Below are 25,150 nucleotides of genomic sequence, written 5' to 3'. Positions count from 1 at the left end.
TTATTATTATTATTATTATTATTATTATTATTATTATTATTAAGGCAGTGAGCTGGCAGAAGCATTAGTAGGTTGAGAAAATTTTGTCTCTCTTTGTGCTTTGAATTCCAATTCTATTAAGGTAGACTTTGCCTTCCAGTCTTTTAGGAGTGATAAAATAAGTAGCAGTTGAACACTGGGGTCAATGTAATTGACTTACCTCCCCCTAAAATTACTGGTTCTGTGCCAGAATTTGAAACCAATATTATTACCTCTGCCTTCGCTGAGGGGGAGGTATTGTTTACAGTGATGTTTGTTTGTTTGTTTGTCCATGGACAAGATATCTCAAGAACCGCTGGATGGATTCAGATGAAACTTTCAGGGATGAAGCTTTCAGGGATGTTTAGTTTCATGACTGGCATGAACTGATTTGACTTTGAGATCGATCCAGTACTGGACAAGGATTCTGGATTATTTTTCCATTTTTTTTTTTACTTAATTTTTGAGAGCGGTGGGGTTCGTTTTTAGCATTCTCATTTGTGAGAGCAGTCGAGTTTATTTCAGATATTCTCATTTTAAAAATCATCTCTGGCTAATCATTGAGAGGATGTTGGTGTCACCTTGGCGGAGGTTTGTGCTCTCTGAGTGCTCTTGTTCTACTTGTTATGATGTATTCAAGTGTTATACTTTAATGATGTTAATTATGAAATGAAATCAAAGACACAATCCAAATCTTTATCAAAATGAAACAATGTTGTGAAGATCTATAAAATCATGCATCAAAATAGAAATAAAATATAATGTGGACTTTACACACAACTTCCACTAATTATCATAGTTGTACTAAAACTAATTAGTCTTCAATTCTCAGCTGTCCATACTTTATCTGAATTGGAGGTGGTTTGGTTGCAACATGGTTGCTGTTCAGACTAAAGGATTTGTTTATTTAATGATATCAGCCAATATGTTTTATGGAATGAAGGAAACAAACAGTTTCTATAGATTTTTACTATTAATATATAGCAATATTAAGGTGACGAGCTGGCAGAATTGTTACTAAGCCAGGCAAAATGCTTAGCAGCATTTCATGGCTTTTAGGGAGATTCAGTGTGTGATAAGACCGGCCCATTGAAATACAGGTACTACTAATTTTTGCCAGCTGAGTGTACTGGAGAAACATGAAATAAAGTGTCTTGCTCAAGGACATGCATCACCAGGAATTGAACTCACAACTTTACGACCGTGAGCGGAATACCTTAACCACTAATCCATGCACCTTCACTGTATGTATGTAGAAAGAGAGAGGGAAAGAGAGGGGGAAAGTTAGTACTTACAGTCATCATAACACTCAGTATTGGTTAAAAATCTAAATATATTCTACATTACAGAATAACAAAGAAGCAGAACATGCTCAACACGGGTGATTTAATAGTCCAACAATTAATTATACTGGGAACATCATTAAAATATTAATTAAGAACACCTAAGCATTCTATTGACTGGAACACTATAATCAAATAATTAATTTTTTTTGCTACACGTCTATCTTTTTATATTTTACAGTTTTTAGTCATGTAACTATGTTTTTTTTTTTTTAAACTTATAATAACTATCTCTGCTTAGTTTCATATCTTAATGAAGCATTTCTGTATAATATAATTAATCTCCAAGATGATTTAATTCCAAGATTGACCAGATAATATGAAATACCTCAGTGATGTGGAAAGGGGGATTATAAAAATCAAACAGGAGAGAATGGTAGTCATGGTTTCATTTTTGCCTTATTTTCATACCTGGTTTGAGATGCTGACATCACCTGGTGACTTTGGAATGCTGGGGTAACTGGTGAGATCAAGGCTAAGGGGACACAGGCATGTGTACACACACACCCACACACACACACACACACACACACATTTATATACATACATAAGTACACACACATACACCCACATACACACATACATGTATATGATAGGCTTCTTTCACTTTCCATCTACCAGATCCGCCCACAAGGCTTTGGTCAGCTCGGGGCTATGGTAAAACACACTTGTTCAAGGTGTCACACAGTGGGACTGAACCCGGTACAATGTGGTTGGGAAGCAAAATTCTTACCACACAGCCACTAATGTGAAACAACCTTGCTTAATTAAAATCAATGAAACACTGTATAATCCATTGCTTAATTAATGTATTCTGATGTCATCCTATTACGATATGTTTATGTGATATTGTTTTTTTTTTCTTTGTGACAGTTAAGTAAGAAACTGATGTATGCCTTGTCAGGTGAAGGGGAGTCTTCAGGTTCAGCCCAAGAGAATCAAGCACAGTCAAGCTCAACACAAGCATCATGTCAGAAAACCAAGGTTTGGTCTTTGGCAGCTTTACGCTCAGAGATCGTTAATATATTGAACAGTCACAAGCAACAAAGAAATCCAGGTAAGATTACAGATAATCAATCATCTGACTATTATGATTAGAACTTCATTAACCCTTTCACTGCAAAATTAAATTTCATTGTTATTCCAGTCATGATGTTAAGTGTCTACCAAAAAATAGAATTGTTATTTTCTGATATATATATAGTATACATGCATGTATCTCTCTCTCTCTCCCCCTTCTCTCTCTCTCTCTCTCTCTCTCTCTCTCTCTCTCCCCTTCTCTCTCTCTCTCTCTCACTCTCTCTCTCTCTCTCTCACTCTCTCTCTCTCTCTCTCTCTCTCTCTCTCTCTCTCCCAGATATTTCAAATAACTTTTGTCTGCCAGTGACCCAGGTGGCTATGTTTAACTCAATAGAACCACGGGAACACATATGTTCCCTATAGATGTGTTCTTTTTTTTTTATGAAACAGATGAAATTTAAAATTTTTAGTAATCTCTTACTTGAATATTTCTTAAAACTTAACCAAAAATTTATTAGTTTTCCCAAGACAATTCTTATTCAAAGAATATAATGGATATTTTATTGAAATTATTTCATGGAAAATATCTAAAAATAAATTTAGGTTAGAGTACTCAAATTTCAGATCTTATTAGTTACTTCAATCATTTCATTACAGACTGACTGTATGTAGTTTTGGCATTGATATTTAACTACAGGCCAATTGTTATTGGGTAGAGCTATGATCTAAGGCAATCTAGATGTGACCATCTTGTCTTTTTAGAGAATATTTACAACCACATTATCTTCTTCTTCTTCTTCTTCTTCAGCCGGTGGCACGTAAAAGCACCCACTACACTCTCAGAGTGGTTGGCGTTAGGAAGGGCATCCAGCTGTAGAAACTCTGCCAGATCAGATTGGAGCCTGGTGCAGCCATCTGGTTCACCAGTCCTCAGTCAAATCGTCTAACTCATGCTAGCATGGAAAGCGGACGTTAAATGATGATGATGAATATCCCAGCTTTCCTTTCTCCATCATTGTCTGTTGAAGGTCTTTGTTAAAAGCCAACATGACACTGAAAGGTCTCATGGACCTGCTCTCTTGTGGTGTGAACTGACTATGAGTTGCCAAAACTGTTGAGGTAGTAGCTTCCCATTTCCAAGACTTGTGTCTTTCTCTCTCTGTGTATCTCTACAGTTGGAGTCTTTCTGATATAATTTAAATAGATGTCACCATTTCTTAATTTAGACAAGATTCTTCAAATTATTTGAGTTTGTTCATTCGAACGAAATATATATATATATATCAATCACTGTGATCAATATCCACATTAAATGAAACATATTTATTGATCTATAAAGATCAGTAGTTTTATAAATTTCAATATATTGGCCATCAAGATGAACTGCAACATTAAAACACTGTACATTGGCTTGCTAGACTAGCCGAAATATTTAATAGGTATAAATATATTGACGTATTAAGATAAAAACTTGTATTAAATTTCAATATATTTTGCCCATTAAGATAGACAGCTATATTAAAACACTTTATATTGGTCATCTAAATGAAATCTTTTAATGATGGAGATATATTTTGTTTTGCAAAAATGAAATGGTACAGGATGTATATAAATTTTATTTTAAAAACTTAAATACTCTATAGCCATTAAACAACTGTAACAAGTAAAATACAAAAGGTAAAAACATATTCTATAACATTTAGTGAAGGGTAAAGACCCCCTTCGGTCACAAATGACCATGGGATTGCACCTAGAAAGTTCCCCTCCAAGACACAATTCCGGGCAAGGTTGTTCATGGAAGACCAACAGTCGCCTATACATACCAGCTCCCCTTCTTAATGCCACCGATGTTATCCAAGGGAAAAGCAAAGGTCGATACAGCTTGGTACTAGTGACATAGAAACTAATTTCTACAGCTGAGTGAACTGGAGCAACTTGGAATAAAGTATCTTGCTGAAGAACACAACACACAGTCCAGTCCGGGAATTGAACTCACAATCTCATGATTGTGAGCTTGACACACTACACACTGAGCTATGTGCCTTCAAATTATAGCATCGAAAGGCATAATTAATTTGATAAATTCATTAGGAATATTCAGCTGTTTACATGATTTTATTTGGACATTAATTGATATGTTAGTATCATGTTATATAGCTTAAGAAAATGAATGAGGTTGTAAATGACAAACAAAAAATTTTTATAAGCAAACGTATTTTCTATTATAACATCATCATTTGCAAGAGTTAATATTTCTGGATACAAGTTAGTGTTAACATATGCAGTGCAGAGAGCATTAAATGTGTTAACTAGAAATCATTTATGTTAAGACAGATAAGTGAAGTGGTTGTTATTATAGTTAATGGAGGGGAGTTTTAAAAGGTTAACTGGAAATAATTATGTAGTTTAGAAATAGGTAAGCTAGTATTAAATATGCAGTCAGGCAGACGACTAACTTAGAGATTCAGACAGAGTGAGTTTGTATTAAAGTTATTTATTCCAGGGAGAATTAAATGAAATAAATTAGAAATATTTGTGTGGTGAGGCAGAGGGCTAGGTAAGCTATAGACAGACAGACAGACTAATATTGAGAGTAAGTATTAATGTGTTTAGAACAGGGAATATTAACAAGGTAACTAGAAATAAATAATCTGGGAACAGTCACCCCCACCACCATCACCACCATCATGATCATCATCATCATCATCACCATTTAATGGTTATATATATATATATAACAGGCTTCTTTCAGTTTCTGTCTGTCTACCAAATGCAATTACAAGGTTTTGGCTGGCTTGGAGCTGTAATAGTAGAAGACACTTTTCCAAGGTTCCATGTGGTGGGTTTCAACCCAGAAATTTCTTACTACACAGTCATGCCTGCATCTATTATGTTAATGAGACGATTATTAATTTACCAAAACAATTATAACTTGATCACTGTTGTCTTTGATTTTGCATTGTTTTTTTTTTTTCCATTTTGAAATGTTTACAGACCGTTCTTTAGTAAGAACAATAAGTTGAAAGATAAAACTTGTAATTGAAATGTCTTTTGACAAAATTTATTTTTCCAGTCAGTCTTTCTATTTCTCCAACACTGAGAAAACGCATTTTCAACAGTAAGAATTTTTTTTTTTTTTTTTTTTGTCAAACACCTTGGCCTACCTTCGATGTCTCCTTCTCGTTGTTATATTTCAGTTGTAGATTGCTGTCAGTGTAGTTCACCTTATCCTTGCAGATCTGACCATCATTAGTTCTAGTTGAATGACCCTGGTAGCTCTTAGGCATTTGTGATATCCTTTCAGTAGACTTCTCCTTTGATGTGTCAACCAATCTATTCATAGCACTGCCTACCTCTTGTCTATAAAAGGAAATGTATCTTTGTAGTCTAACACTATATATATATAATGCACATTGTTATTAATTCTTGGCACTTAAAATTACTTTGCCTTGAGAAGAAATTGACAAAATTGAAAGCTTGCACAATTTCTAAGAATTCTTTATGCTTGAAGGACATTATTGCATGCTAGCAATTATAATATATGCCAGCTACTGCAGAATTATTGACTTTTGAAGAATCGAAATATATATATATATATTTATATATATATATATATATATATATATATATGCATGTATGTATACATATAAATCTAGGTATGTACCTATATGTATGGATATACGCTTATATTTATATATATATATATATATATATATATATATATATATATATATATATATATATATATATATATATATATATATATATATGTGATACATGTGAAGGCGCATGGCTCAGTGGTTAGAGCATCGAGCTTACGATCGTGGGGTTGTGAGTTCGAATGCCGGACTGGGCTGCATGTTGTGTTCTTGAGCAAGTCACTTTATTTCACATTGCTCCAGATCACTCAGCTGTAGAAATGAGTTGCGACGTCACAGGTGCCAAGCTGTATCGGCCCCTTTGCCTTTCCCTTGTGGCATGGAGAGGGGAGGCCGGTATGCATGGGCGACTGCTGGTCTTCCATAAAACCAACTTACCCGGACTTGTGCCTGGGAGGGTAACTGTCTAGGTGCAATCCCATGGTCAGTCATGACCAACGGGAGTCTCAATGTATAATATATATGTATACATTTATATATATATATATATATACATACATAAGTATGTAGATATATACATACATATGTATATAAGCATATATCTTAACACACCAGTATCTTCACTCACGGCACCAACATATTTTTTTTTCCATTACCACCACCACCGTCACCATCACCGTCGTCGTCAGCACCACCACCACCACCACCACCATCACCATCACCATCACCATCACCATCACCTTACACTTATGATGTCTGTTCCGTAACTAGCATGCTTTGCGTTTGATCTTTGGAGTGACTCCATTGGTTGTGTAGCAATTTACTTGAAAATTTTCATATCAATATCCAGCATTATGGTTCTAATTAGCAGATGAATTATGAGCCACTTTAATTAAAGTGTGTGAAACCCATAACAATTCCATTTAATAATATCATTCACGTATGTCTTTTCTCTCTCCATGTATGTGTGTATGTGTATGCGTGTGCATGTATGTGTGTGTGTGTATTTACATATGTGTATAGAAGGGTTCTGGTTTTGGAGTGCCAAGGTTTTGAAGATTGTGGAACCACTTCTTAGCTACTATTGTTTCCAAATCCATTCTGACCCAAAGTAGTAGCATCTGCTAGAGCCCTGGGTATGGTTTAACTATCACATGAACAATTAGGGATGAAGGACCTGTAGTTCTCATTAGAATTTCCCCCTACTTCCAAAAGGTAAATTCATATAAAAGACCTAAAGTGCATTGGTTTCTGGTCATCTCAACCTATATATATATATATATGTGTGTGTGTGTGTGTATATATATATATATATATATATATATATATATATATATATATATATATATATATATATATATATATATTTCTTTGTTGCCTACAGGGGGGCTAAACATAGAGGGGACAAACAAGGACTGACAAAGGGATTAAGTCAATTAGGTCGACCCCAGTGTGTAACTGGTACTTAATTTATTGACCCCAAAAAGATGAAAGACACGCCTTCAACAACTTCATTACCACCAGAACGCAAGATTTTTACGCTACTGGCATAAATAAGCTTGTTTCACGTTAGCAAAAGGGCGGTGATTCTGATGGTGTTTCTTTCGATTAATAAAGTTTTGTTTGAGTCGAGATATGTGCATCTGAATTTAAAGGTTAAAAACTACAAGAACTTTCTTGACAACCTAATATATGTAATATATATATATATATATATCGTCGTCGTCGTTTAACGTCCGCTTTCCATGCTAGCATGGGTTGGACGATTTGACTGAGGACTGATAAAACCAGATGGCTACACCAGGCTCCAATCTGATTTGGCAGAGTTTCTACAGCTGGATGCCCTTCCTAACGCCAACCACTCAGAGAGTGTAGTGGGTGCTTTTACGTGTCACCCGCACGAAGGCCAGTCAGGCGGTACTGGCAACGGCCACGCTCAAAATGGTGCATTTCATGTGCCACCCGCACAAAAAAAAAAAAAAATGGTATAAATATTGATGTTGATTTGTTCAGCTAAAACCCTTCAAGGCAGTGCCCCAGCATGCCCACAGTCCAGTGATTGAAACAAAGTAAAAAATAAAAGATGTATGATTAAAGAATAAGCATGCAATGTATAGACACAGTATGTATTGTGGTGATATGATACACTGTGGTACTATGCCTATACCACAATATAAGCACAGTGTTGGTAGTGTGTTGTCATAGTGTACCAATGTGAAAGTAGAGTATTCTAGTGTGTTTGGGTTATATTGTATAGGTACAGTATATTGGTGTGTTGGTACAATGTGGTTAAAAATCAGCTTCTCTTGTCCAGTATTTTGTCTATAAATAGAGAAATCTGTTGACTTATAAATAGAATATTGATTTCTTCATTTTGGTAACTTGACAGTTACTACAAGTTGTTCACCTGAAGATTTACTGTTTTGGTCGAAATTATATTGTTGATGGTGGTGGTGGTGTGTGTGTGTAAATTGTGGTTTAAAGAATGTCTTAGTGTGTGCTTTTTTTATGTCTATGTGTGTGTGCTTTTGTGTATCTGTATATATGTGTGTACGTGTGTGTGTGTTTGTGTGTCAAGGTGTACTTTTGTGAGCAAGTGTGTGTGTGTACGTGTACGTGTGTATATGTGTGTGGGTTTGTGTTTCAGTATCTTTTCAATGTGTGAGCTTCTGTACATTTGTGTGTAGTATCTGTGTACATATCTGAACGTGTGTGTGTGTCTGTCTGTCAGCATGTGTGCTAGTGTGTATTTGTGTGTGTGTGTGTGTGTGTGTGTGTGTGTGTGCATGTGTGTACCTGTCAGCCTGTGCCAGGCTGTACTTTTATGAGCATGTGTGTATTTGTACGTGTGTACGTGTGTTTGTATGTATGTATGTATATGAGTTTGTATGTATGTGTGTGCATTTATGTGTGCGTATGTTTGTATGCATATGCATTTGTAGGTATGTGTATGCTTCTGTGTGTTAGTGTGTGAGAGAAGGATTTGCCACTTCTACTCCGTCCAGTCACTCTTGGCTTTTTTCTTTCTTTTACTTGTTTCAATCATTAGATTGTGTGTGTCTGCAGCACTGCCCTGAAGAGATTTACTCAAATAAATCCCCTCTACTTGTTTTTAAATCTGGCACTTTATCTATCAGTCGCTTTTTCTGAACTACTAAGTTGTGGGGATGGAAACAAACCAACACTGGTGCCATGTAAAAGTGGCTATGCAGTGCCACGTAAAAGCACTCAGCACACTCTGTAAAGTGGTTGCCATTAGGAAGGGCATCCAGCTCTAGAAACCATGCCAAATCAGTTTGGAATCTGGTGCAACCCCACCAACTTGCCAGCTCTGGCCACACTGTCCAACCCATGCCAGCAAGGACAACAGACATTAAATGATAATGATGATGTTAATGATTATATATATATATATATATATATATTTAAGTTTTCAGTATGTTCCTAATAGTATGCTGATAAAGCAAGTTCACTGTCTACCTAGCATCATCCACAATAATTACACAATTGTTACTGGATCTACCTCACCTGATGAGATACTTCTGCACTGAGCGATGCACCACAAGTAGGTATATAGTTTCCCACACGCAAGGGATTAAAAGAGGATGTGTTGAAACGATTGTTATGAGCAATAAAGTTTTAATAAACAATATACCTTAGGTAGACCTTCTTTTTCAATAATTTCGTTATTATTATAGTAAATATAATACGTGTTTATCTCTGGGTAATGGACGCCATATTTATCACGTGACTTTTCAGTATAAATGCTAAAGTACACTTATTTCGGTTTAATTTACAGTAATTCGCCTGCAGATAAGTCATGTTTTTAAAATTTATTCTAAACAATATTGACATATGTCCTTATTAACTTTATACACTAACATGTATTTACATTTATTTACCTTTTCCATAATGAATTAATCTTGTTCACAATAATACTCTATTTGAATATTTTTAGCTCGTAACTTTTAATAATAATATTAATGTCTTTAACTTAGGGATTACATTACGGGTTTTGTTTCTTTATATATATCTTTATTCCTTATTTTTATTCCTTATCATATTCTGAAGTAAGTTAAACTTTTAGGTTCTTAGGTTTTTTTAGGAATTTGACCTGAGGAGTGACTGCTTTTGGGTGTAAAATCATTTTTCCATTCTAATGAACTTGGATATGGTTTTCTTATATGATTTTATATAGTCCTAATTCACCCATGAAACATGCGTAGTCAATGTAAAAGTACTTACTTTTATACATTATATTATTGTATTAATTTTTATTGTTTAAATTTATACTTTATTTGATTTTTAAATTAATATTTTTATGATGAATGTTTCTTTGTACAGTATTCGCTGTGATTTTAAAAGTATTTGCTCTTATATATTATATGATTGTAATAATCTTACTGTCCAATATTATATATTATTACAATTTTAGATTAGTATTTTGTATGGTATATGTCCCACAGCATGGTTTTGGACGGGTTCTTCATTGACTCTGAGTTGTGGAATGGTGGTTTGTCTCTAAATTAGTTTTATATATATATATATATATATATATATATATATATATATATACACAAGCAAAGAAAATGGAGATAAGGAAGTTAACAATTATTTATTATTAAGAAATTGGTCATCTTACAGCTGTTTCAATTAATACTCAATCATTTAATGTCACATAAATGCAAATTTAATGTACAAATTTGTAATTAAATTATTGAGTATTAATTGAAACGGCTTTAAGAAGTGAAGGTGACCAATTTGTTAATAATAAATAATTGTTAACTTCCTTATCTGAATTTTCTTTTCTTCTTTTAGCTGGATATAAACTATATGCTTAATATATACCTATTGTTTTAAGGGAATTTCATTCCCCAACAATACTAGGTATTGAACCAGTTCTTCCTTGGATGCAACCATCTCTTCACAAGATTAACATATCCTTCAGTTAGATTATATATATTTATTTATATATATATATATATATATATATATATGTATATATATATATATATATATATATATATATATATATATATATATATATATATATATATATATATATATTTATATATATATATATATATATATATATATATATATATACATATACATACATACATACAATGGGTTTCTTTTAGTCTCCATCTACTAATTTCACTCACAAGGTTTTTGGTCAACCTATGGCTGTAGTAAATTACACATTACCAAGATGCCACACAGTGGGACTGAACCCAAGACCACATGGTTGGGAAGCAAACTTCTTAACCACAGAGCTATGCTTATGTCACTCACATCTAGGATGCTTTATCGGATTATCAAATTAACATAACTGTTTGACTGGTACTTTATTTTATTAACCCCGGTAGGAGAAAAGGCAGAGTTAATCTTCTATTATAATTTCTTTCACATCTAGGATACTTTATAGGAAGGAATATTAAATTGATTCCGCTGCTTGGCTAGTATTTTATTAACCCCAGAAGGATTAATGGCAAAGTTAGTCTTCTATTATAATTTTGTTCATATTTAGGATGTTTTATAGCAATATTAAACTGACACTATTTTATTGATCCTAGGAAGATGAAAGATAAAGCCAGTCTTAGTTTTCTATTATAATTCTATTCACATCTAGGCTGTTTAATAAGAATATTGAATCAACCTCAGTACTTTGCTGGTACTATATTATATCAATGCCAAAAGGATAAAATTTAATGTTAGTCTTAGTCTAGTATTATGATTTAACATCAAGGATGCTTTATAGGAATGTTAAATCAGTGCTGCTATTTGATTGGTACTTCATTTCATTGAACCCTGAAATTTTTAAGGCAAGGTTGATCTTAGCAGGACTTGACCTCAGAACGTAAAGCAAAGTGTCCTGACTAAAGACTTGCTAGAAATAGCAACTAAATGTCCTTTATATGAAACACTATTTGATCAGTATTTTATGTTATTGACCCCTGCAGGATGAAAGGCAAAGTTGATCTTAGCTGGGTTTGAGCTCAGAATGTAGAGCAAAGTGTCATAACTAAAGACATGCTAGAAATAGCAACCAAATGTTCTTTATGTTACAGTATTTGATTGGAATTTTATTTTATTGACCCCCTGCAAGATGAAAGACATAGTTGATCTTGACAGGATTTGATCTCAGGATATATATAAAAAAAAAAAAGTATCATAACTTAAAACTTGTTAGAAAGAGCAGCCAAAGGTCCTTCATATCACTCCTTACCATTTGAAAATAAATGTGAAGAACACATTGGGAAATGTGGTTACACACACATGTGTGAGCACACACACACTCACATGCATGCGCGCACACACACACACACACACACACACACACACACACACACACACACACACACAAGAAAGCTAGATGATAAAGGAATAGATTACCTTATTATCTTCAGTAGCTTACAGCTGTTTCTGCTATGAGATGCAGTGGACACATAGTTGAGTGCCTGAATAACACCTTATAGCTTCATCAGAGCCTTGAATATGAAGTGCAGTTTATTTGGGAAAGAATTACTTTTGTACCTACATAGGGAATGGCATCAACGAATATGTGTATGTGTGTGTGTATATATATATATATATATATATATATATATATGTGTATGTATGTATGTATGTATGTATATATTATAATGTTTATGTGCTTGTTTATGCACTGATATAAAGTTAGTTCAGTTCTATATTTAAGAGATGAGGAATTATGTGCATTATTTACATTATTTATATTATTTACATTATTTACATTATTTACATTCAACGGATATTTGTCCTCATCTTGTTTGTCCTCCAGTACGCCATATGCCCACAGACATATGGCATAATGGTCAAGAACGTGCACACACACACACACACACTTCTTGTTTATTATGACTTCTAGAGTGGTAAGTGTTTGGCATTTCAATTCAGTTTTTACCGATTATTAAGCTTTTCTGCTTGACTTTATGAAAAAAAAAAAAAAACTGTTTCATGTGTGAATCGAACTCGGAACCTTGGGGTTAGTAGCCCGCGCTCTTAACCACTACGCCATATGCCCGTGGAATAATAATAATAATAACAATATAATAATAGTAACATCGTTAGGAATGAGAACCCAGGTTCGAAATTTCCCCAAGACACCTGACGAAGGCTGGAGGGTATATCAGCCGAAATGTGTTAGCAACAAACAAGATGAGGATAAATATCCGTCAAATGTAAATAATGTTTCATGTGTGTCGTCTTATTAACTCTATGTTGTCAATGGTTTTTTTTCCAGCTGGGAATACTGCTGCAAAGAATGATGAGTGGCTCATGGTCGATAACGCTGGAGAAGTCCCCACCGTAACCGTTACAGATGTTTCAAAAAGCTGTGAGACGACCAAAAGTCTGGAGTCTACCAAGAGTTCCGATTCCGTTAAGAGCAGTGATACAATCAAAAGTGGGGACACAGCCAAAATTTTAGACTCCACAAGATTAACAGATGATGAGAAGTCTACCGATTCTCCTAGGCTGTCAGACAGCTCTAAAATCATGCAAGACTCTCCACCAACGCAAGTTGATGGCAGCAGACCAGATCTAACTAAAACTCGGAGTACTGACAAGAGCAAAAGCCCATTTAAATGGAAAAGGGGTAAGAAAGTTCAGAAAGCAGATAGCATAAGTACTGGAAGTTCTTCACCCTGTGAGAAATGTCGTTTGGTAAGTATTTTTTTCCATCTACAATACATACAGCTTCATGATTCCCATGAAAAAGTCTTTGATATTATCCTTTCTCTTGAGCCCCCATGAAAAGGTCTTCGGTACTACCCTTTCTCATTTTATGGATTATTGGCTATCTATAAAAAAAATGTTAGAATATAAGGTTTTCAAGAAAATATTCCTGATTAAAATTGGACTCTGATAAATTTTTTCAAGTTTCTCTATGTGGAAAAAGACCCGTGAGGTTGTTAATATTAAGGTTATGATTATTTCACTTTTATTTGCTTCTTTTCAATGTCAGTGCATACCTGACCAGACCAGACAGAATGGAGAGTGAGGGCAGATGGGTTAGTTGGCAGTGGGCCTATTCATTTTGTAAGGATTTACTTCTTCAGTTAAAGGCAAAAGGTGGGACCACTCTTCCATAAAGAATTACTTTTTATACAACTCATTCTTGATATATTATTTTCTTCTATTATTTGTAAGTTTGTCATGTACATATGTACATGCCACGACTTATACATAAATAAATTTTATGCCTTTTGCTATACTGGTGACTAAAATATTTTCTGAGGTGGGTGGTTTGGAATGGGGTCTGCTTATTGTTTCAAAACCTTTCCAGAGTACTGATTTTTCTGAATCAGGGGTGGTTGCCTTGGAAAGACACAACTGTGCACACACATAGTAAATTGTCTAACTTGCTGTTGAGTTGTCAGTGAACAGGTCGCGGTTTCAAAGCAACGAAAATATTTTGGCAAATTAAATTTACATGTTGAAGTGAATCTAACAGTTTTTGTGTGTTTCTTAAATGGCTTATAAATACCTTCCATGCTGCAATTGTTTTCTTTCCAGCGCATGATCTCAGATTAGGTCACTTGCTATGCAAGTACATCTCCGTAATAATAATAATAATAATAATAATAATAATAATAATAATAATAATAATAATAATAATGATAATAATTGAAATAAACTACTTCCAGCAGCAAGCCAGATACCCAGTATATTACACACACAACACACAATACAGACACTAATACAACAAAAGACTGCACCACACCTCATAAAAGAAAAAAAGCTGATGCAATGCAATACTGGGAAGAGTTTGCACACACCCAGCAAGGAAAAAGAACATACAGTGCTTCACACACCCCTGCAACACAGTAGAAATTGCCTGAAACTACTAAATGCTGAATAATGATAATGATAATAATAATAATAATAATAATAATAATAATAATAATAATAATGATAATGATAATAATGGTGTGGTAAATAAATCACATTGACAAAACATGTTTCCTCATAAAAATGTCAGTCCCAGCCGGATGCAACATTTCTGTAAAAAACATTTGAAAAGTTAAGTAAATAAAATGAGATCTCAAAAATGTAGCATCTACTTGTTGCCATCAGAGTTTCAGGAATAATACCAAATGACACTCTTAAGCACTGTGCTCAAGTACCAGAAGACCCAAAAGTATTAGAACTACAAAAAATTGTCCTCATCGGTTCTGCCCACATCCTAAGGAAAATACTGTCAACCTGAAAATAACTGTTTCTCTTAAAATGTTGTCAAAATTGAAATATTACCAATATAATAGAATTTTATTTCTCAGGATTTGGTCTCCTTTCTCTACAGTATATCACTGTTAATCATAAATAACACCCATAGTAAATTGTCCAACTTGCTGTTGAGTTGTCTGTCAGAGGGTGGGTATTCTTAGTGGATCAAGGGCACAATGATAAATGATTCCAACAGGTGTTTGACCATTGAATAGATGTTACTGTGCATTGTAGTGATCCAGTCTCTGAAGATGAGATCAAAACTGGCCACCAAGTGGCAGTAGTCAATCTTCTGTTGTACACATCAGACTAGGGTAAAGACACCCTTTGGTAATGAATGACCATGGGATTGCATCTAGAAAGTTTCCCTCTGAGGCGCAAGCCCGAGCATGGTTGTTTGTGAAAGACCAGCAGTTGCCCTTGCATACCAGCCTCTCCTCTCCACACCACCGATGTTATCTGAGGGAAAGGCAAAGGCCGATACAGCTTGGCACAAGTAACATCGCAACTCATTTCTACAGCTGAGTGAACAGGAGCAACATGAAATAAAACGTCTTGCTCAAGAACACAACACACAGCCTGGTCTGGGAATTGAACTCACTACCTCATGATTGTGAGCTTGACGCTCTAACCACTGAGCCGAGAGCCATCACATATTAGACTATCTAAACTGATAAAAGCCCTGCCAAAACCAAATCTTGTGCTGACCCACTCTACAATGTATCACATAAGTGTGAGTTGTGCATAAATCTGCTGAGGCTTACTCAAGTTTGCATATTTCCAATTAAACTATTGATAACGAGTGCCAATCTCTTGATGTGCAGTAGTTTTTAACTCTGTATCGAGCAGAGTTATATGCCTGAAGTTGTCTATTTTATCGCTCCTTGTTTGGTTTCTTCCCAGTACATCATTACCCTTCAGCTCACAGAATTTTTTCAGTCTGCTGCCTGTTGCAATAGACAGCTATCAACCTAGTAATGAACAAGTCTGGCATCTAACAATAAAAATCATTGAGATGACCATCCAGTCCTAGGATTTTGCCCATGGCACAACTGTTTAAGACACCCTCTATTTGCTGAACCTGATTTTTAGCATCTTTGACTGAGAGTTTTAGAAGACTGTCTAGGCTGGCATTGAAGTCCACCACCACCACTTTGTTGCTCTTCATGAACAGTTTGGCAAAGTGTCACAAAAAAAAATGGCACGCATCTGCTTGGAATCAGATAGCTTGTACTTGCTGCAGTCAGCTTAAAGATCAGAGTGTGACTTTGTTGACATGCTGCACGTCTATCATCTATCAAATAACTTTTGCTCCCTCGTTTTTCAGACTACATTTCCTAGCATGAAAAATACATCCTTTGTATCTTACTGTGAAGAAGTAGGTATGGATCATTCTTGCTGCAAGCAAGTCGTAAGCAATCCCTTTTCTGTTTGGTTCTTGTGTTCAGTTGCCTAACTCCTTTGTTGATTTATTATTGTTCTCTAAATCCTACCTACATCTTTACTAAACCTAACAGATTCTTCTCTAATTTTCCTTTTTAATTAGCTAACACCACCTGTTGATCCTTGTTAACTAATTCACTAATCCAGTCTTTGAAATATTTCAGTGCCAAGAAACAATTTCCAATATCTAAGACCTTGTTTATTTGTCTTGTATAAGTTGATATATAAAATTTTGTCATCTCTATAACCAAATACTTGAAACTGTTAACAACAGTATCTCTATTGGTTAACCGAATGAAAATTCTGAGCATGACCTGTATGATTCTGTATTTTGTCCAAATTCAATTTAGTGTATTCTTGAAATCTAAGCAATACCTGTTTGACATTTAGAACTGCCCGAGCAAGTTTGCAAAACTTTTTACACAACTCTCTCCTGTAATTCATTCCCACACAGTCCTTGTGTATTCTAACACTCCAGTTACCCACTAGCATTAGAGGATAAAATGTTCCTGAAGAAACGTGACTCACTAACCTATGTCAGAGCATAAATAGCTACCAGTTTGAAAGTACTAAGTACTAACAACTCTACAATTGTTCACATTTATGACCACTGATCTTAACATCCTGGTCAGGAAAGATCATACTTATTTCTTGTAGTTGGCTGAAGAGACATACATCTTGCAGAGAGTGAGTGAGTGAGTGAGTGAATCTCAGACATTCTGTTCTTACTGATAACAACTGCACCTAAATTTGGTGACCTGAGATCATTCAATTTGTGTTTCTGCTTCCATGCCAATCCTAAATTATATACATTTATTCATCCCACTCTTTTAAACAAAACATGTTGGTTTATGAACATGTAGGAAAAGGCACCTGCCTTGTTTTAACTTGGTATTTCAGAGCTTTGGGGATGTCTCAAAACTGCCCAAGAAGTCCATCTTTTAGCATATTTATTTAATGATTCTTTATAAAACTTTCCATCTCACATGGGAACTTTTCAGAAATTCTCAATAGACTGCTGGTTTTATCTGCATCAGAGGTCTGCCCTTTTTTTTTTTTTTTTTTATCTAAGGAAGAAATTAATTTTTTTTTCTGCCCCATTTGTTCTTATGCTTTTGTCTTTTTGGATAAGCCCCATTAACTCATTGTTGTCCTGTGAGTTAGCTGTCGGCTATTGCTGTGGTGAAGGTATGTGACCTAGTGGTTAGGGTGTTGCTTTCATGAGTGGGAGGTTGTGGTTTCAATTCTCGGACCAGGTGGTGCATTATGTTCTTGAGCAAAACACTTCACTTCACATTGGCCTGCAATCACTTCAGCATCAGACGTATGACACACTGAGTAATATTGACATAGGCAATGTCGATTTGGTAATAGGAGTGGGCTAATGTGCAGCACATACATTTGATCACCATAAACAAATCATGTGTGCAGGTTGTTCAGCAAAAAATTGCAAAGTCATCTTTCTCTGATTCAAGAGACACTCCAGATCATTGTTGTTGATGACGATGATGATGATGTTGTTGCTGTTGTTGTTACTTTATTTTTTTTGTATGTCTGTATGTTGCTGTGTTAGTTGTTGCAGTTGTTGCTTTATGTTATTGTTAATGTTTTTTTTGTTGTTGTTGTTGTTGTTGTTGTAGATCCTGTTCACGGATTTTGTTGTTGCTCTTTTCGCTGCAGCAGCTGCTGCAGAACCCCCCCACCCCAAACCTCGTCTTGCTTCCATAATAATAATAATAATAATAATAATAATAATAATAATTGCTGCCTTGAGCATGATTAAAGACAATAGAGACAAATGCATAACCAAAACTGCAAGACTTAAGATATATACATACATACATACATACATACATATATATATATATATATATATATATATATATATATATATATATATGACTTACAGAGAATTGCACTGCTATGCATTGCACACATATTAAATAGAGTACTTTGAATACAATAGGAAAATAGAAGAAACAAAAAAAAATAAAAATAAAAATCACATAATACATGATGCTGCACTCAGTTGTGCAATGAAAACACTCGATAATAAGTCTACTGATAATAATAATAATAATAATAATAATAATAATAATAATAATAATAATAATAATAATAATAATTGCTGCCTTGAGCATGATTAAAGACAATAGAGACAAATGCATAACCAAAACTGCAAGACTTAAGATATATACATACATACATACATACATACATACATACATACATACATATATATATATATATATATATATATATATATATATATATATATATATATATATATATGACTTACAGAGAATTGCACTGCTATGCATTGCACACATATTAAATAGAGTACTTTGAATACAATAGGAAAATAGAAGAAACAAAAAAAAATAAAAATAAAAATCACATAATACATGATGCTGCACTCAGTTGTGCAATGAAAACACTCGATAATAAGTCTACTGATAATAATAATAATAATAATAATAATAATAATAATAATAATAATAATAATAATTGCTGCCTTGAGCATGATTAAAGACAATAGAGACAAATGCATAACCAAAACTGCAAGACTTAAGATATATACATACATACATACATACATACATACATACATACATACATATATATATATATATATATATATATATATATATATATATATATATATATATATATATGACTTACAGAGAATTGCACTGCTATGCATTGCACACATATTAAATAGAGTACTTTGAATACAATAGGAAAATAGAAGAAACAAAAAAAAATAAAAATAAAAATCACATAATACATGATGCTGCACTCAGTTGTGCAATGAAAACACTCGATAATAAGTCTACTGATAATAATAATAATAATAATAATAATAATAATAATAATAATAATAATAATAATAATTGCTGCCTTGAGCATGATTAAAGACAATAGAGACAAATGCATAACCAAAACTGCAAGACTTAAGATATATACATACATACATACATACATACATACATACATACATATATATATATATATATATATATATATATATATGACTTACAGAGAATTGCACTGCTATGCATTGCACACATATTAAATAGAGTACTTTGAATACAATAGGAAAATAGAAGAAACAAAAAAAAACAAAAATAAAAATCACATAATACATGATGCTGCACTCAGTTGTGCAATGAAAACACTCGATAATAAGTCTACTGATAATAATAATAATAATAATAATAATAATAATAATAATAATAATAATAATAATAATAATAATAATAATAAAAATAATAATAATGATGATAATAATAAAAATAATAATAATGATGATAATAATAAAAATAATAATGATGATGATAATAATAAAAATAATAATGATGATGATAAAAATAATAATAATGATAATAATAATAATAATAATAATAATGAGCTGATCAAAAACTCTTTGAATGAAGTAGAACACAAATTAATCAATCCACCACCTCCCCCTCCGCCTTACAATTTAGAAAACAAAACGTATATAAATACATGTGTTGAAAACTTAATTGAGTCAAGCCTAATAATTTCAATTGCTTCGATTAAATTTCATCTGATTACAATGACTGGCAGCTTCCATTTATCTTGTAAACAGTATTTTTAGAAAGAAGCATTATGGTGCCGGTGTGCTTACTGTTGGTTGAACTCTCTCTTTCTCCTTCTCCATCTTTGTCTGTCTGTCTGTGTGTCTCCCTGTCTCCCTGTCTATCAGTCTCTGTTTCTCTCTCTCGCTCTCTCTCTCTCTCTCTCTCTCTCTCTCTCTCTCTCTCTCATTCTCTCTGTATCTCTGTGCCATCCATTTTCTTCTCGAACAATTGCTGCCACCAAGTGAGATAACTTCTTCATTGCAAAATAATAATTATGCATTGAGAAAATATTGGATTCTGTTTATGCACAATTTTAATTTTTGTTGCTGATGTTTAAATTTATTTATTTATTTATTTATTTATTTATTTATTAAATTTATAGAATTACTTCATAATTTAATTTTTTGTTCTGTTTCTTCATAGTCACAGAGCTGTTGCAGCATATTAAGCAGAATTAGTTAGATAAAGTATTGTTTTTGTGGTTGTTTTGCCTTATAAGATAATGAAAGAAGAAGGGACAGTGCTCATAATAGTATGTCAGCCCATTGGTGATATCAGCATGGTTAACAATCAGTTTAAACATCTCTGACTAGTGGCATTGATGACTTGACGGCATGACACAATTGACTGTCACTCTGTCAGTCATGACGACAAGTGTTCCAGTTGATCTGATCAACAGAACAGCTTGCACATGAAATTAATGTGCAAGTGGCTGAGTATTCCTTAAACATGAATACCCTTAATGTAGTTCTCAGAAAGATTCAGCGTGACAAAGAATGTGACAATGCTGGTCTTGCAAAATACAGGTACAACTCCTATTTGCCAGCTAAGTGGACTGGGTCAGTGTGAAATAAAGCATCTTGCTCAAAGACACAACCACCAGGAATCGAACTCAGTACCTTACAATTATGAGTTGAATACACTAATCATTAAGTCATAAACCTTCACTGGTATGACATGGTAGTTAGGTAACTGAGCTCTCCATGATAAAGTCCTGGGTTCAATTTCTCTTCTGGAGTGTATTGTGTTCTTGGGCACGGCACTTTATTTCTTGTTACTCCCACCCACTCCATCCATCCATCTTCTCTGCCCACTATTCCTGGTAGGATCATGGGAGTAGAGTCCTCAGGCATCTCCTCCATAGGGTACCATCAGAAGCGACCGTTATTAAACTTTCCAGCCAAATTCCCAAGCGTTACCAACTAAGATTATAGACATCATCCAACCATCTCATTCTTGGTCTACCCACTAGCTGTCTCCAGCTAGTTGGCTTGGCTTGCAGAATCTGTCTTGTAAATCATTCCTGTGGCAGTCTAATGTCAAAACATTAAGACATGTAAGTGCTATGTAAATCTCTTAAAGATGGATGCTCTGTAAATCTCCTGGTGCAAAGTTGCACAGCATCCAGACCCACACAACCAGACATTTGCCATTATTTTTTTTTATTTTTTATTTTTTTTTTTTTAATTTTTTTTTTATTATTATTATTATTATTATTATTTTTATTATTATTATTATTTTTTAATTTTTTATTATTATTATTATTATTATTATTATTATTATTATTATTATTATTATTATTATTTTTATTATTATTATTTTTTTTTTATTATTATTATTATTATTTTTATTTTTTTTATTATTATTATTATTATTATTATTATTATTATTATTATTATTTTATGTTTGACTTTTGCTTTGCATTTGTACAAGTTGGATCCAAGTCTCATCCAGAGACCTCAAGAGACAACAAGTTAGAAGTTCATGTAGGTGTTATGCCTAGGGTACCATATATTTGGATTTGTACATAGTGTTGTTCTAGAGAATGTTTAAGAAACCATAAGAAAATTATGTGTTTGTTTTAGAATTTGAGATCACATAGACAGTATTTTACGTAGGATACGGGCAGTTCCCATGAGCACTATCTTTTGAACTTCACCCATTTTGGGGTTTCCTGGTATCTGAGCTAGGTAGTAATCAGCCCGTTTCGCTGTCATTCCCAGGGCACCTATGACAATAGGTATTGTTTTAGTCTTCAGGTTCCACATTTTGCTAATTTCTATTTCAAGATCTTTATATTTGCTCAGTTTGTAGTAGTAGTAGTAGTAGTAGTAGTAGTAGTAGTAGTAGTAGTAGTAGTAGTAGTAGTAGCAGTAGTAGTACTTATAATTATCATAATCTATCACACTGTTTTTTTGTGTAAGATAAAATAAGCTGTTTCTCAGATATTAAAAATCTGTTAATTATTTCTGTCAATAATAATAATAATAAAAATGCCATAATGGTCATTGTTATAGACACTTTAGTTTCCCACCAGCTCCGTCTATTATTAAACTATATACAACAATCAGTTTCTATATTCTATCAAGTCATTCTCATCGCAGATGTATTTTTCAATATAACCACATACATCTTTCCTCTTCTCCTTCTTCAGTATCAATGCTTCTTGTTCTCATATTGCTTGTAGCTTGTATGTGTGTATGTGTAGATGTGTATGTGTGTCTGTGTGTATATATATATATATGTATGGGTCTACATATGTATGTGTATGCAGATATATATATATATATATATATATATATATATATATATATATATATATACATGATTTGATCAAAAATTATCAGGACTATTGTTATTGTAAGAGAGCTAAAGTACACAGAGTGAAGCCACTTGGTGTAGACTGGCAACTCTGTCATGCATGCACACTAAGTTACAATGCCTTTGTTCGCTTCTGTTGTTTATAGCAATGCTTGGAAGGGAAGTGTGTAGAGTGTAGTCATCTCAAAAAGGAGATCGAGTCTCAGCTGTACAGGATCTCCTTGATTGTATTGAGGAAGAACAAAATCTTTTTGAAAATGGCCATAACAGGTTACAAATCATGGGTGCTATGGCTATGATCCTGTGAGTTACTTGGTGACCACACTAGTGTTGGTGCCGCAGAAAAAGCATCCAGTGGTTGGCATTAGGAAAGGGTGTCCAGCTATAGGGACCATACCAGAGTGGTCATTGGAGCTTGTTTGCAGTTCACTGGCTTGTCGGCTCCTGTGAAACCATCCAACTCATGTCAACATAGAAACTGGACATTAAACAATGATGATGTTGATGATGATGATGGTGGTGGCGTCATCTGTGGCGGCGGTATTGTTGTTGTTGTTGTTGTCGTTGGTGGATCTGGTGGTGGTGGCCGTGATGATAGTGGTGGTGGTAGGTAATGATGATGATGATAGTGATGATGATGATGGTGGTGGTGAAGATGATGATGATGATGATGATGACGACGACGATGATAGTAGTGGTGGTCAATGTTGTGGTGGTAGCGGTGGCAGTGTTGGCCATTCCAGTATTTCTAATCTATTAATTATCCTTCTAAGTTCTGACTGGAGTGGTCAATTTCCACATCCCTTACAACCTTCTCCCCTTCTCACCCACCTCTATGGTCACCATTCCTCTGATTCCATTCTTCTCCATCAACAAACAGCTCATTCACTCGCCTTCTCTCTCTCTCTCTCATTCACTCACCCCCTCTCTCTCATTCAATCACCCCCTCTCTCATTCACTTACCCTTTTTCTCTCATCTACTCTCTCTCTCTCATTCACTCATCCTCCCTCTCTCTCTCATTCACTCACCCCCTCTCTCATTCAATCACCCCCTCTCTCATTCACTTACCCTTTTTCTCTCATCTACTCTCTCTCTCTCTCTCTCTCATTCACTCATCCTCTCTTTCTCTCTCTCTCTCTCTCTCTCTCTCATTCACTTACCCTTTTTCTCTCATCTACTCTCTCTCATTCACTCATCCTCCCTCTCTCTCTCATTCACTCACCCCCTCTCTCATTCAATCACCCCCTCTCTCATTCAATCACCCCCTCTCTCATTCACTTACCCTTTTTCTCTCATCTACTCTCTCTCTCTCTCTCTCATTCACTCATCCTCTCATTCACTCATCCTCTCTCTCTCTCTCTCATTCACTTACCCTTTTTCTCTCATCTACTCTCTCTCTCTCATTCACTCATCCTCCCTCTCTCTCTCATTCACTTACCCTCTTTCTCTCAATCACTCTCTCCCTCCCTCTCTCTCTACCATCAACCACCTAACTCATCATCATTGTTCTCTCACATCTCACTCTACTTCTCCTTATTTTTTTTCTCTAATGGACATATTTGTTTGTACACTCTTTGTTTCATTCCTTAAGTATTTCTTTCTGTTGACCAGATATATTTATTCTGAAAGGAGTATAAGAATCCTTTGTGTGTGTGTGTGTGTGAAATAGCAGATATTATTGTAAATCCTAATCTCTTTGTATATTTGAACAGATCACCTCTTGATGCAAGCATTTAGCGAGTTTCATTGTTACTTCTTTATCATAAAACAATTGCAACACAATTGTAATGTGTCGGCAGATGGTGTAGAGTGTTGATGGTTATTGTTATATGCTTTACACAATTTGATTTTGAGTCTCTATGTTCCGGGTTCAAATCCTGTTGGAGTGAACTTTAACTTTCAATCTCCTTCACTTTTCTTAGTATTTTCCATTAAATCTTCTATGACTTTGCCTCAAAATCCTTTGTTCTTTGTCTTTAAATTCTTCTGTTTTTGATTCTAAGTTTTCCTGACTTTGCTTTTAAATTTTCTGTTTCTGCCCTTAAATTACCCTTGTATGTACCTTTAAATTTCCATGTATTTTCCTTTAAATGTCTTTGTCTTTAGATTCCCCTGTCTTTGCCTTTAAATTTTGCCTTGTCATCATGTTAAATTCCTTGTGTTTGTTTTAACCTAAAGCATTTAGACCAGTCATATCTACCCCAAATGTTCTACCTATTTTATGTTCAAACAGTTTTCCCTGACCAAATCTGGCCTCTTACACCTAAC

At 34.2% G+C, this 25,150-nt stretch overlaps 1 protein-coding gene across 13 annotated transcripts in view; it reads left to right on the top strand.

The window, feature by feature from the left end:
* Positions 1 to 25,150, top strand: part of LOC106873743 (TBC1 domain family member 2B) — a 157,822-nt gene that overhangs the window by 71,185 nt on the left and 61,487 nt on the right. For 4 of the 13 annotated variants that reach the window (XM_014921239.3, XM_014921238.3, XM_052976043.2 and 1 more), the window contains 4 exons: positions 2,235 to 2,418; positions 5,455 to 5,499; positions 13,248 to 13,669; positions 16,560 to 16,643. In XM_014921239.3, the coding sequence (XP_014776725.1) occupies positions 2,235 to 2,418; positions 5,455 to 5,499; positions 13,248 to 13,669; positions 16,560 to 16,643 (735 nt within the window). The remainder of the gene's footprint in view (positions 1 to 2,234; positions 2,419 to 5,454; positions 5,500 to 13,247; positions 13,670 to 16,559; positions 16,644 to 25,150) is intronic. The other 9 variants (XM_089340237.1, XM_089340236.1, XM_052976044.2 and 6 more) reach the window with 3 other exon arrangements.

Source organism: Octopus bimaculoides, chromosome 23 (assembly GCF_046866305.1).
Source record: "Octopus bimaculoides isolate indiv1 chromosome 23, ASM4686630v1, whole genome shotgun sequence".
In the NCBI taxonomy this organism is placed as follows: domain Eukaryota; kingdom Metazoa; phylum Mollusca; class Cephalopoda; order Octopoda; family Octopodidae; genus Octopus; species Octopus bimaculoides.
The sequence above is the reverse complement of the archived record's forward strand: the minus strand, read 5'-3'. Positions and strand labels throughout refer to the sequence as shown.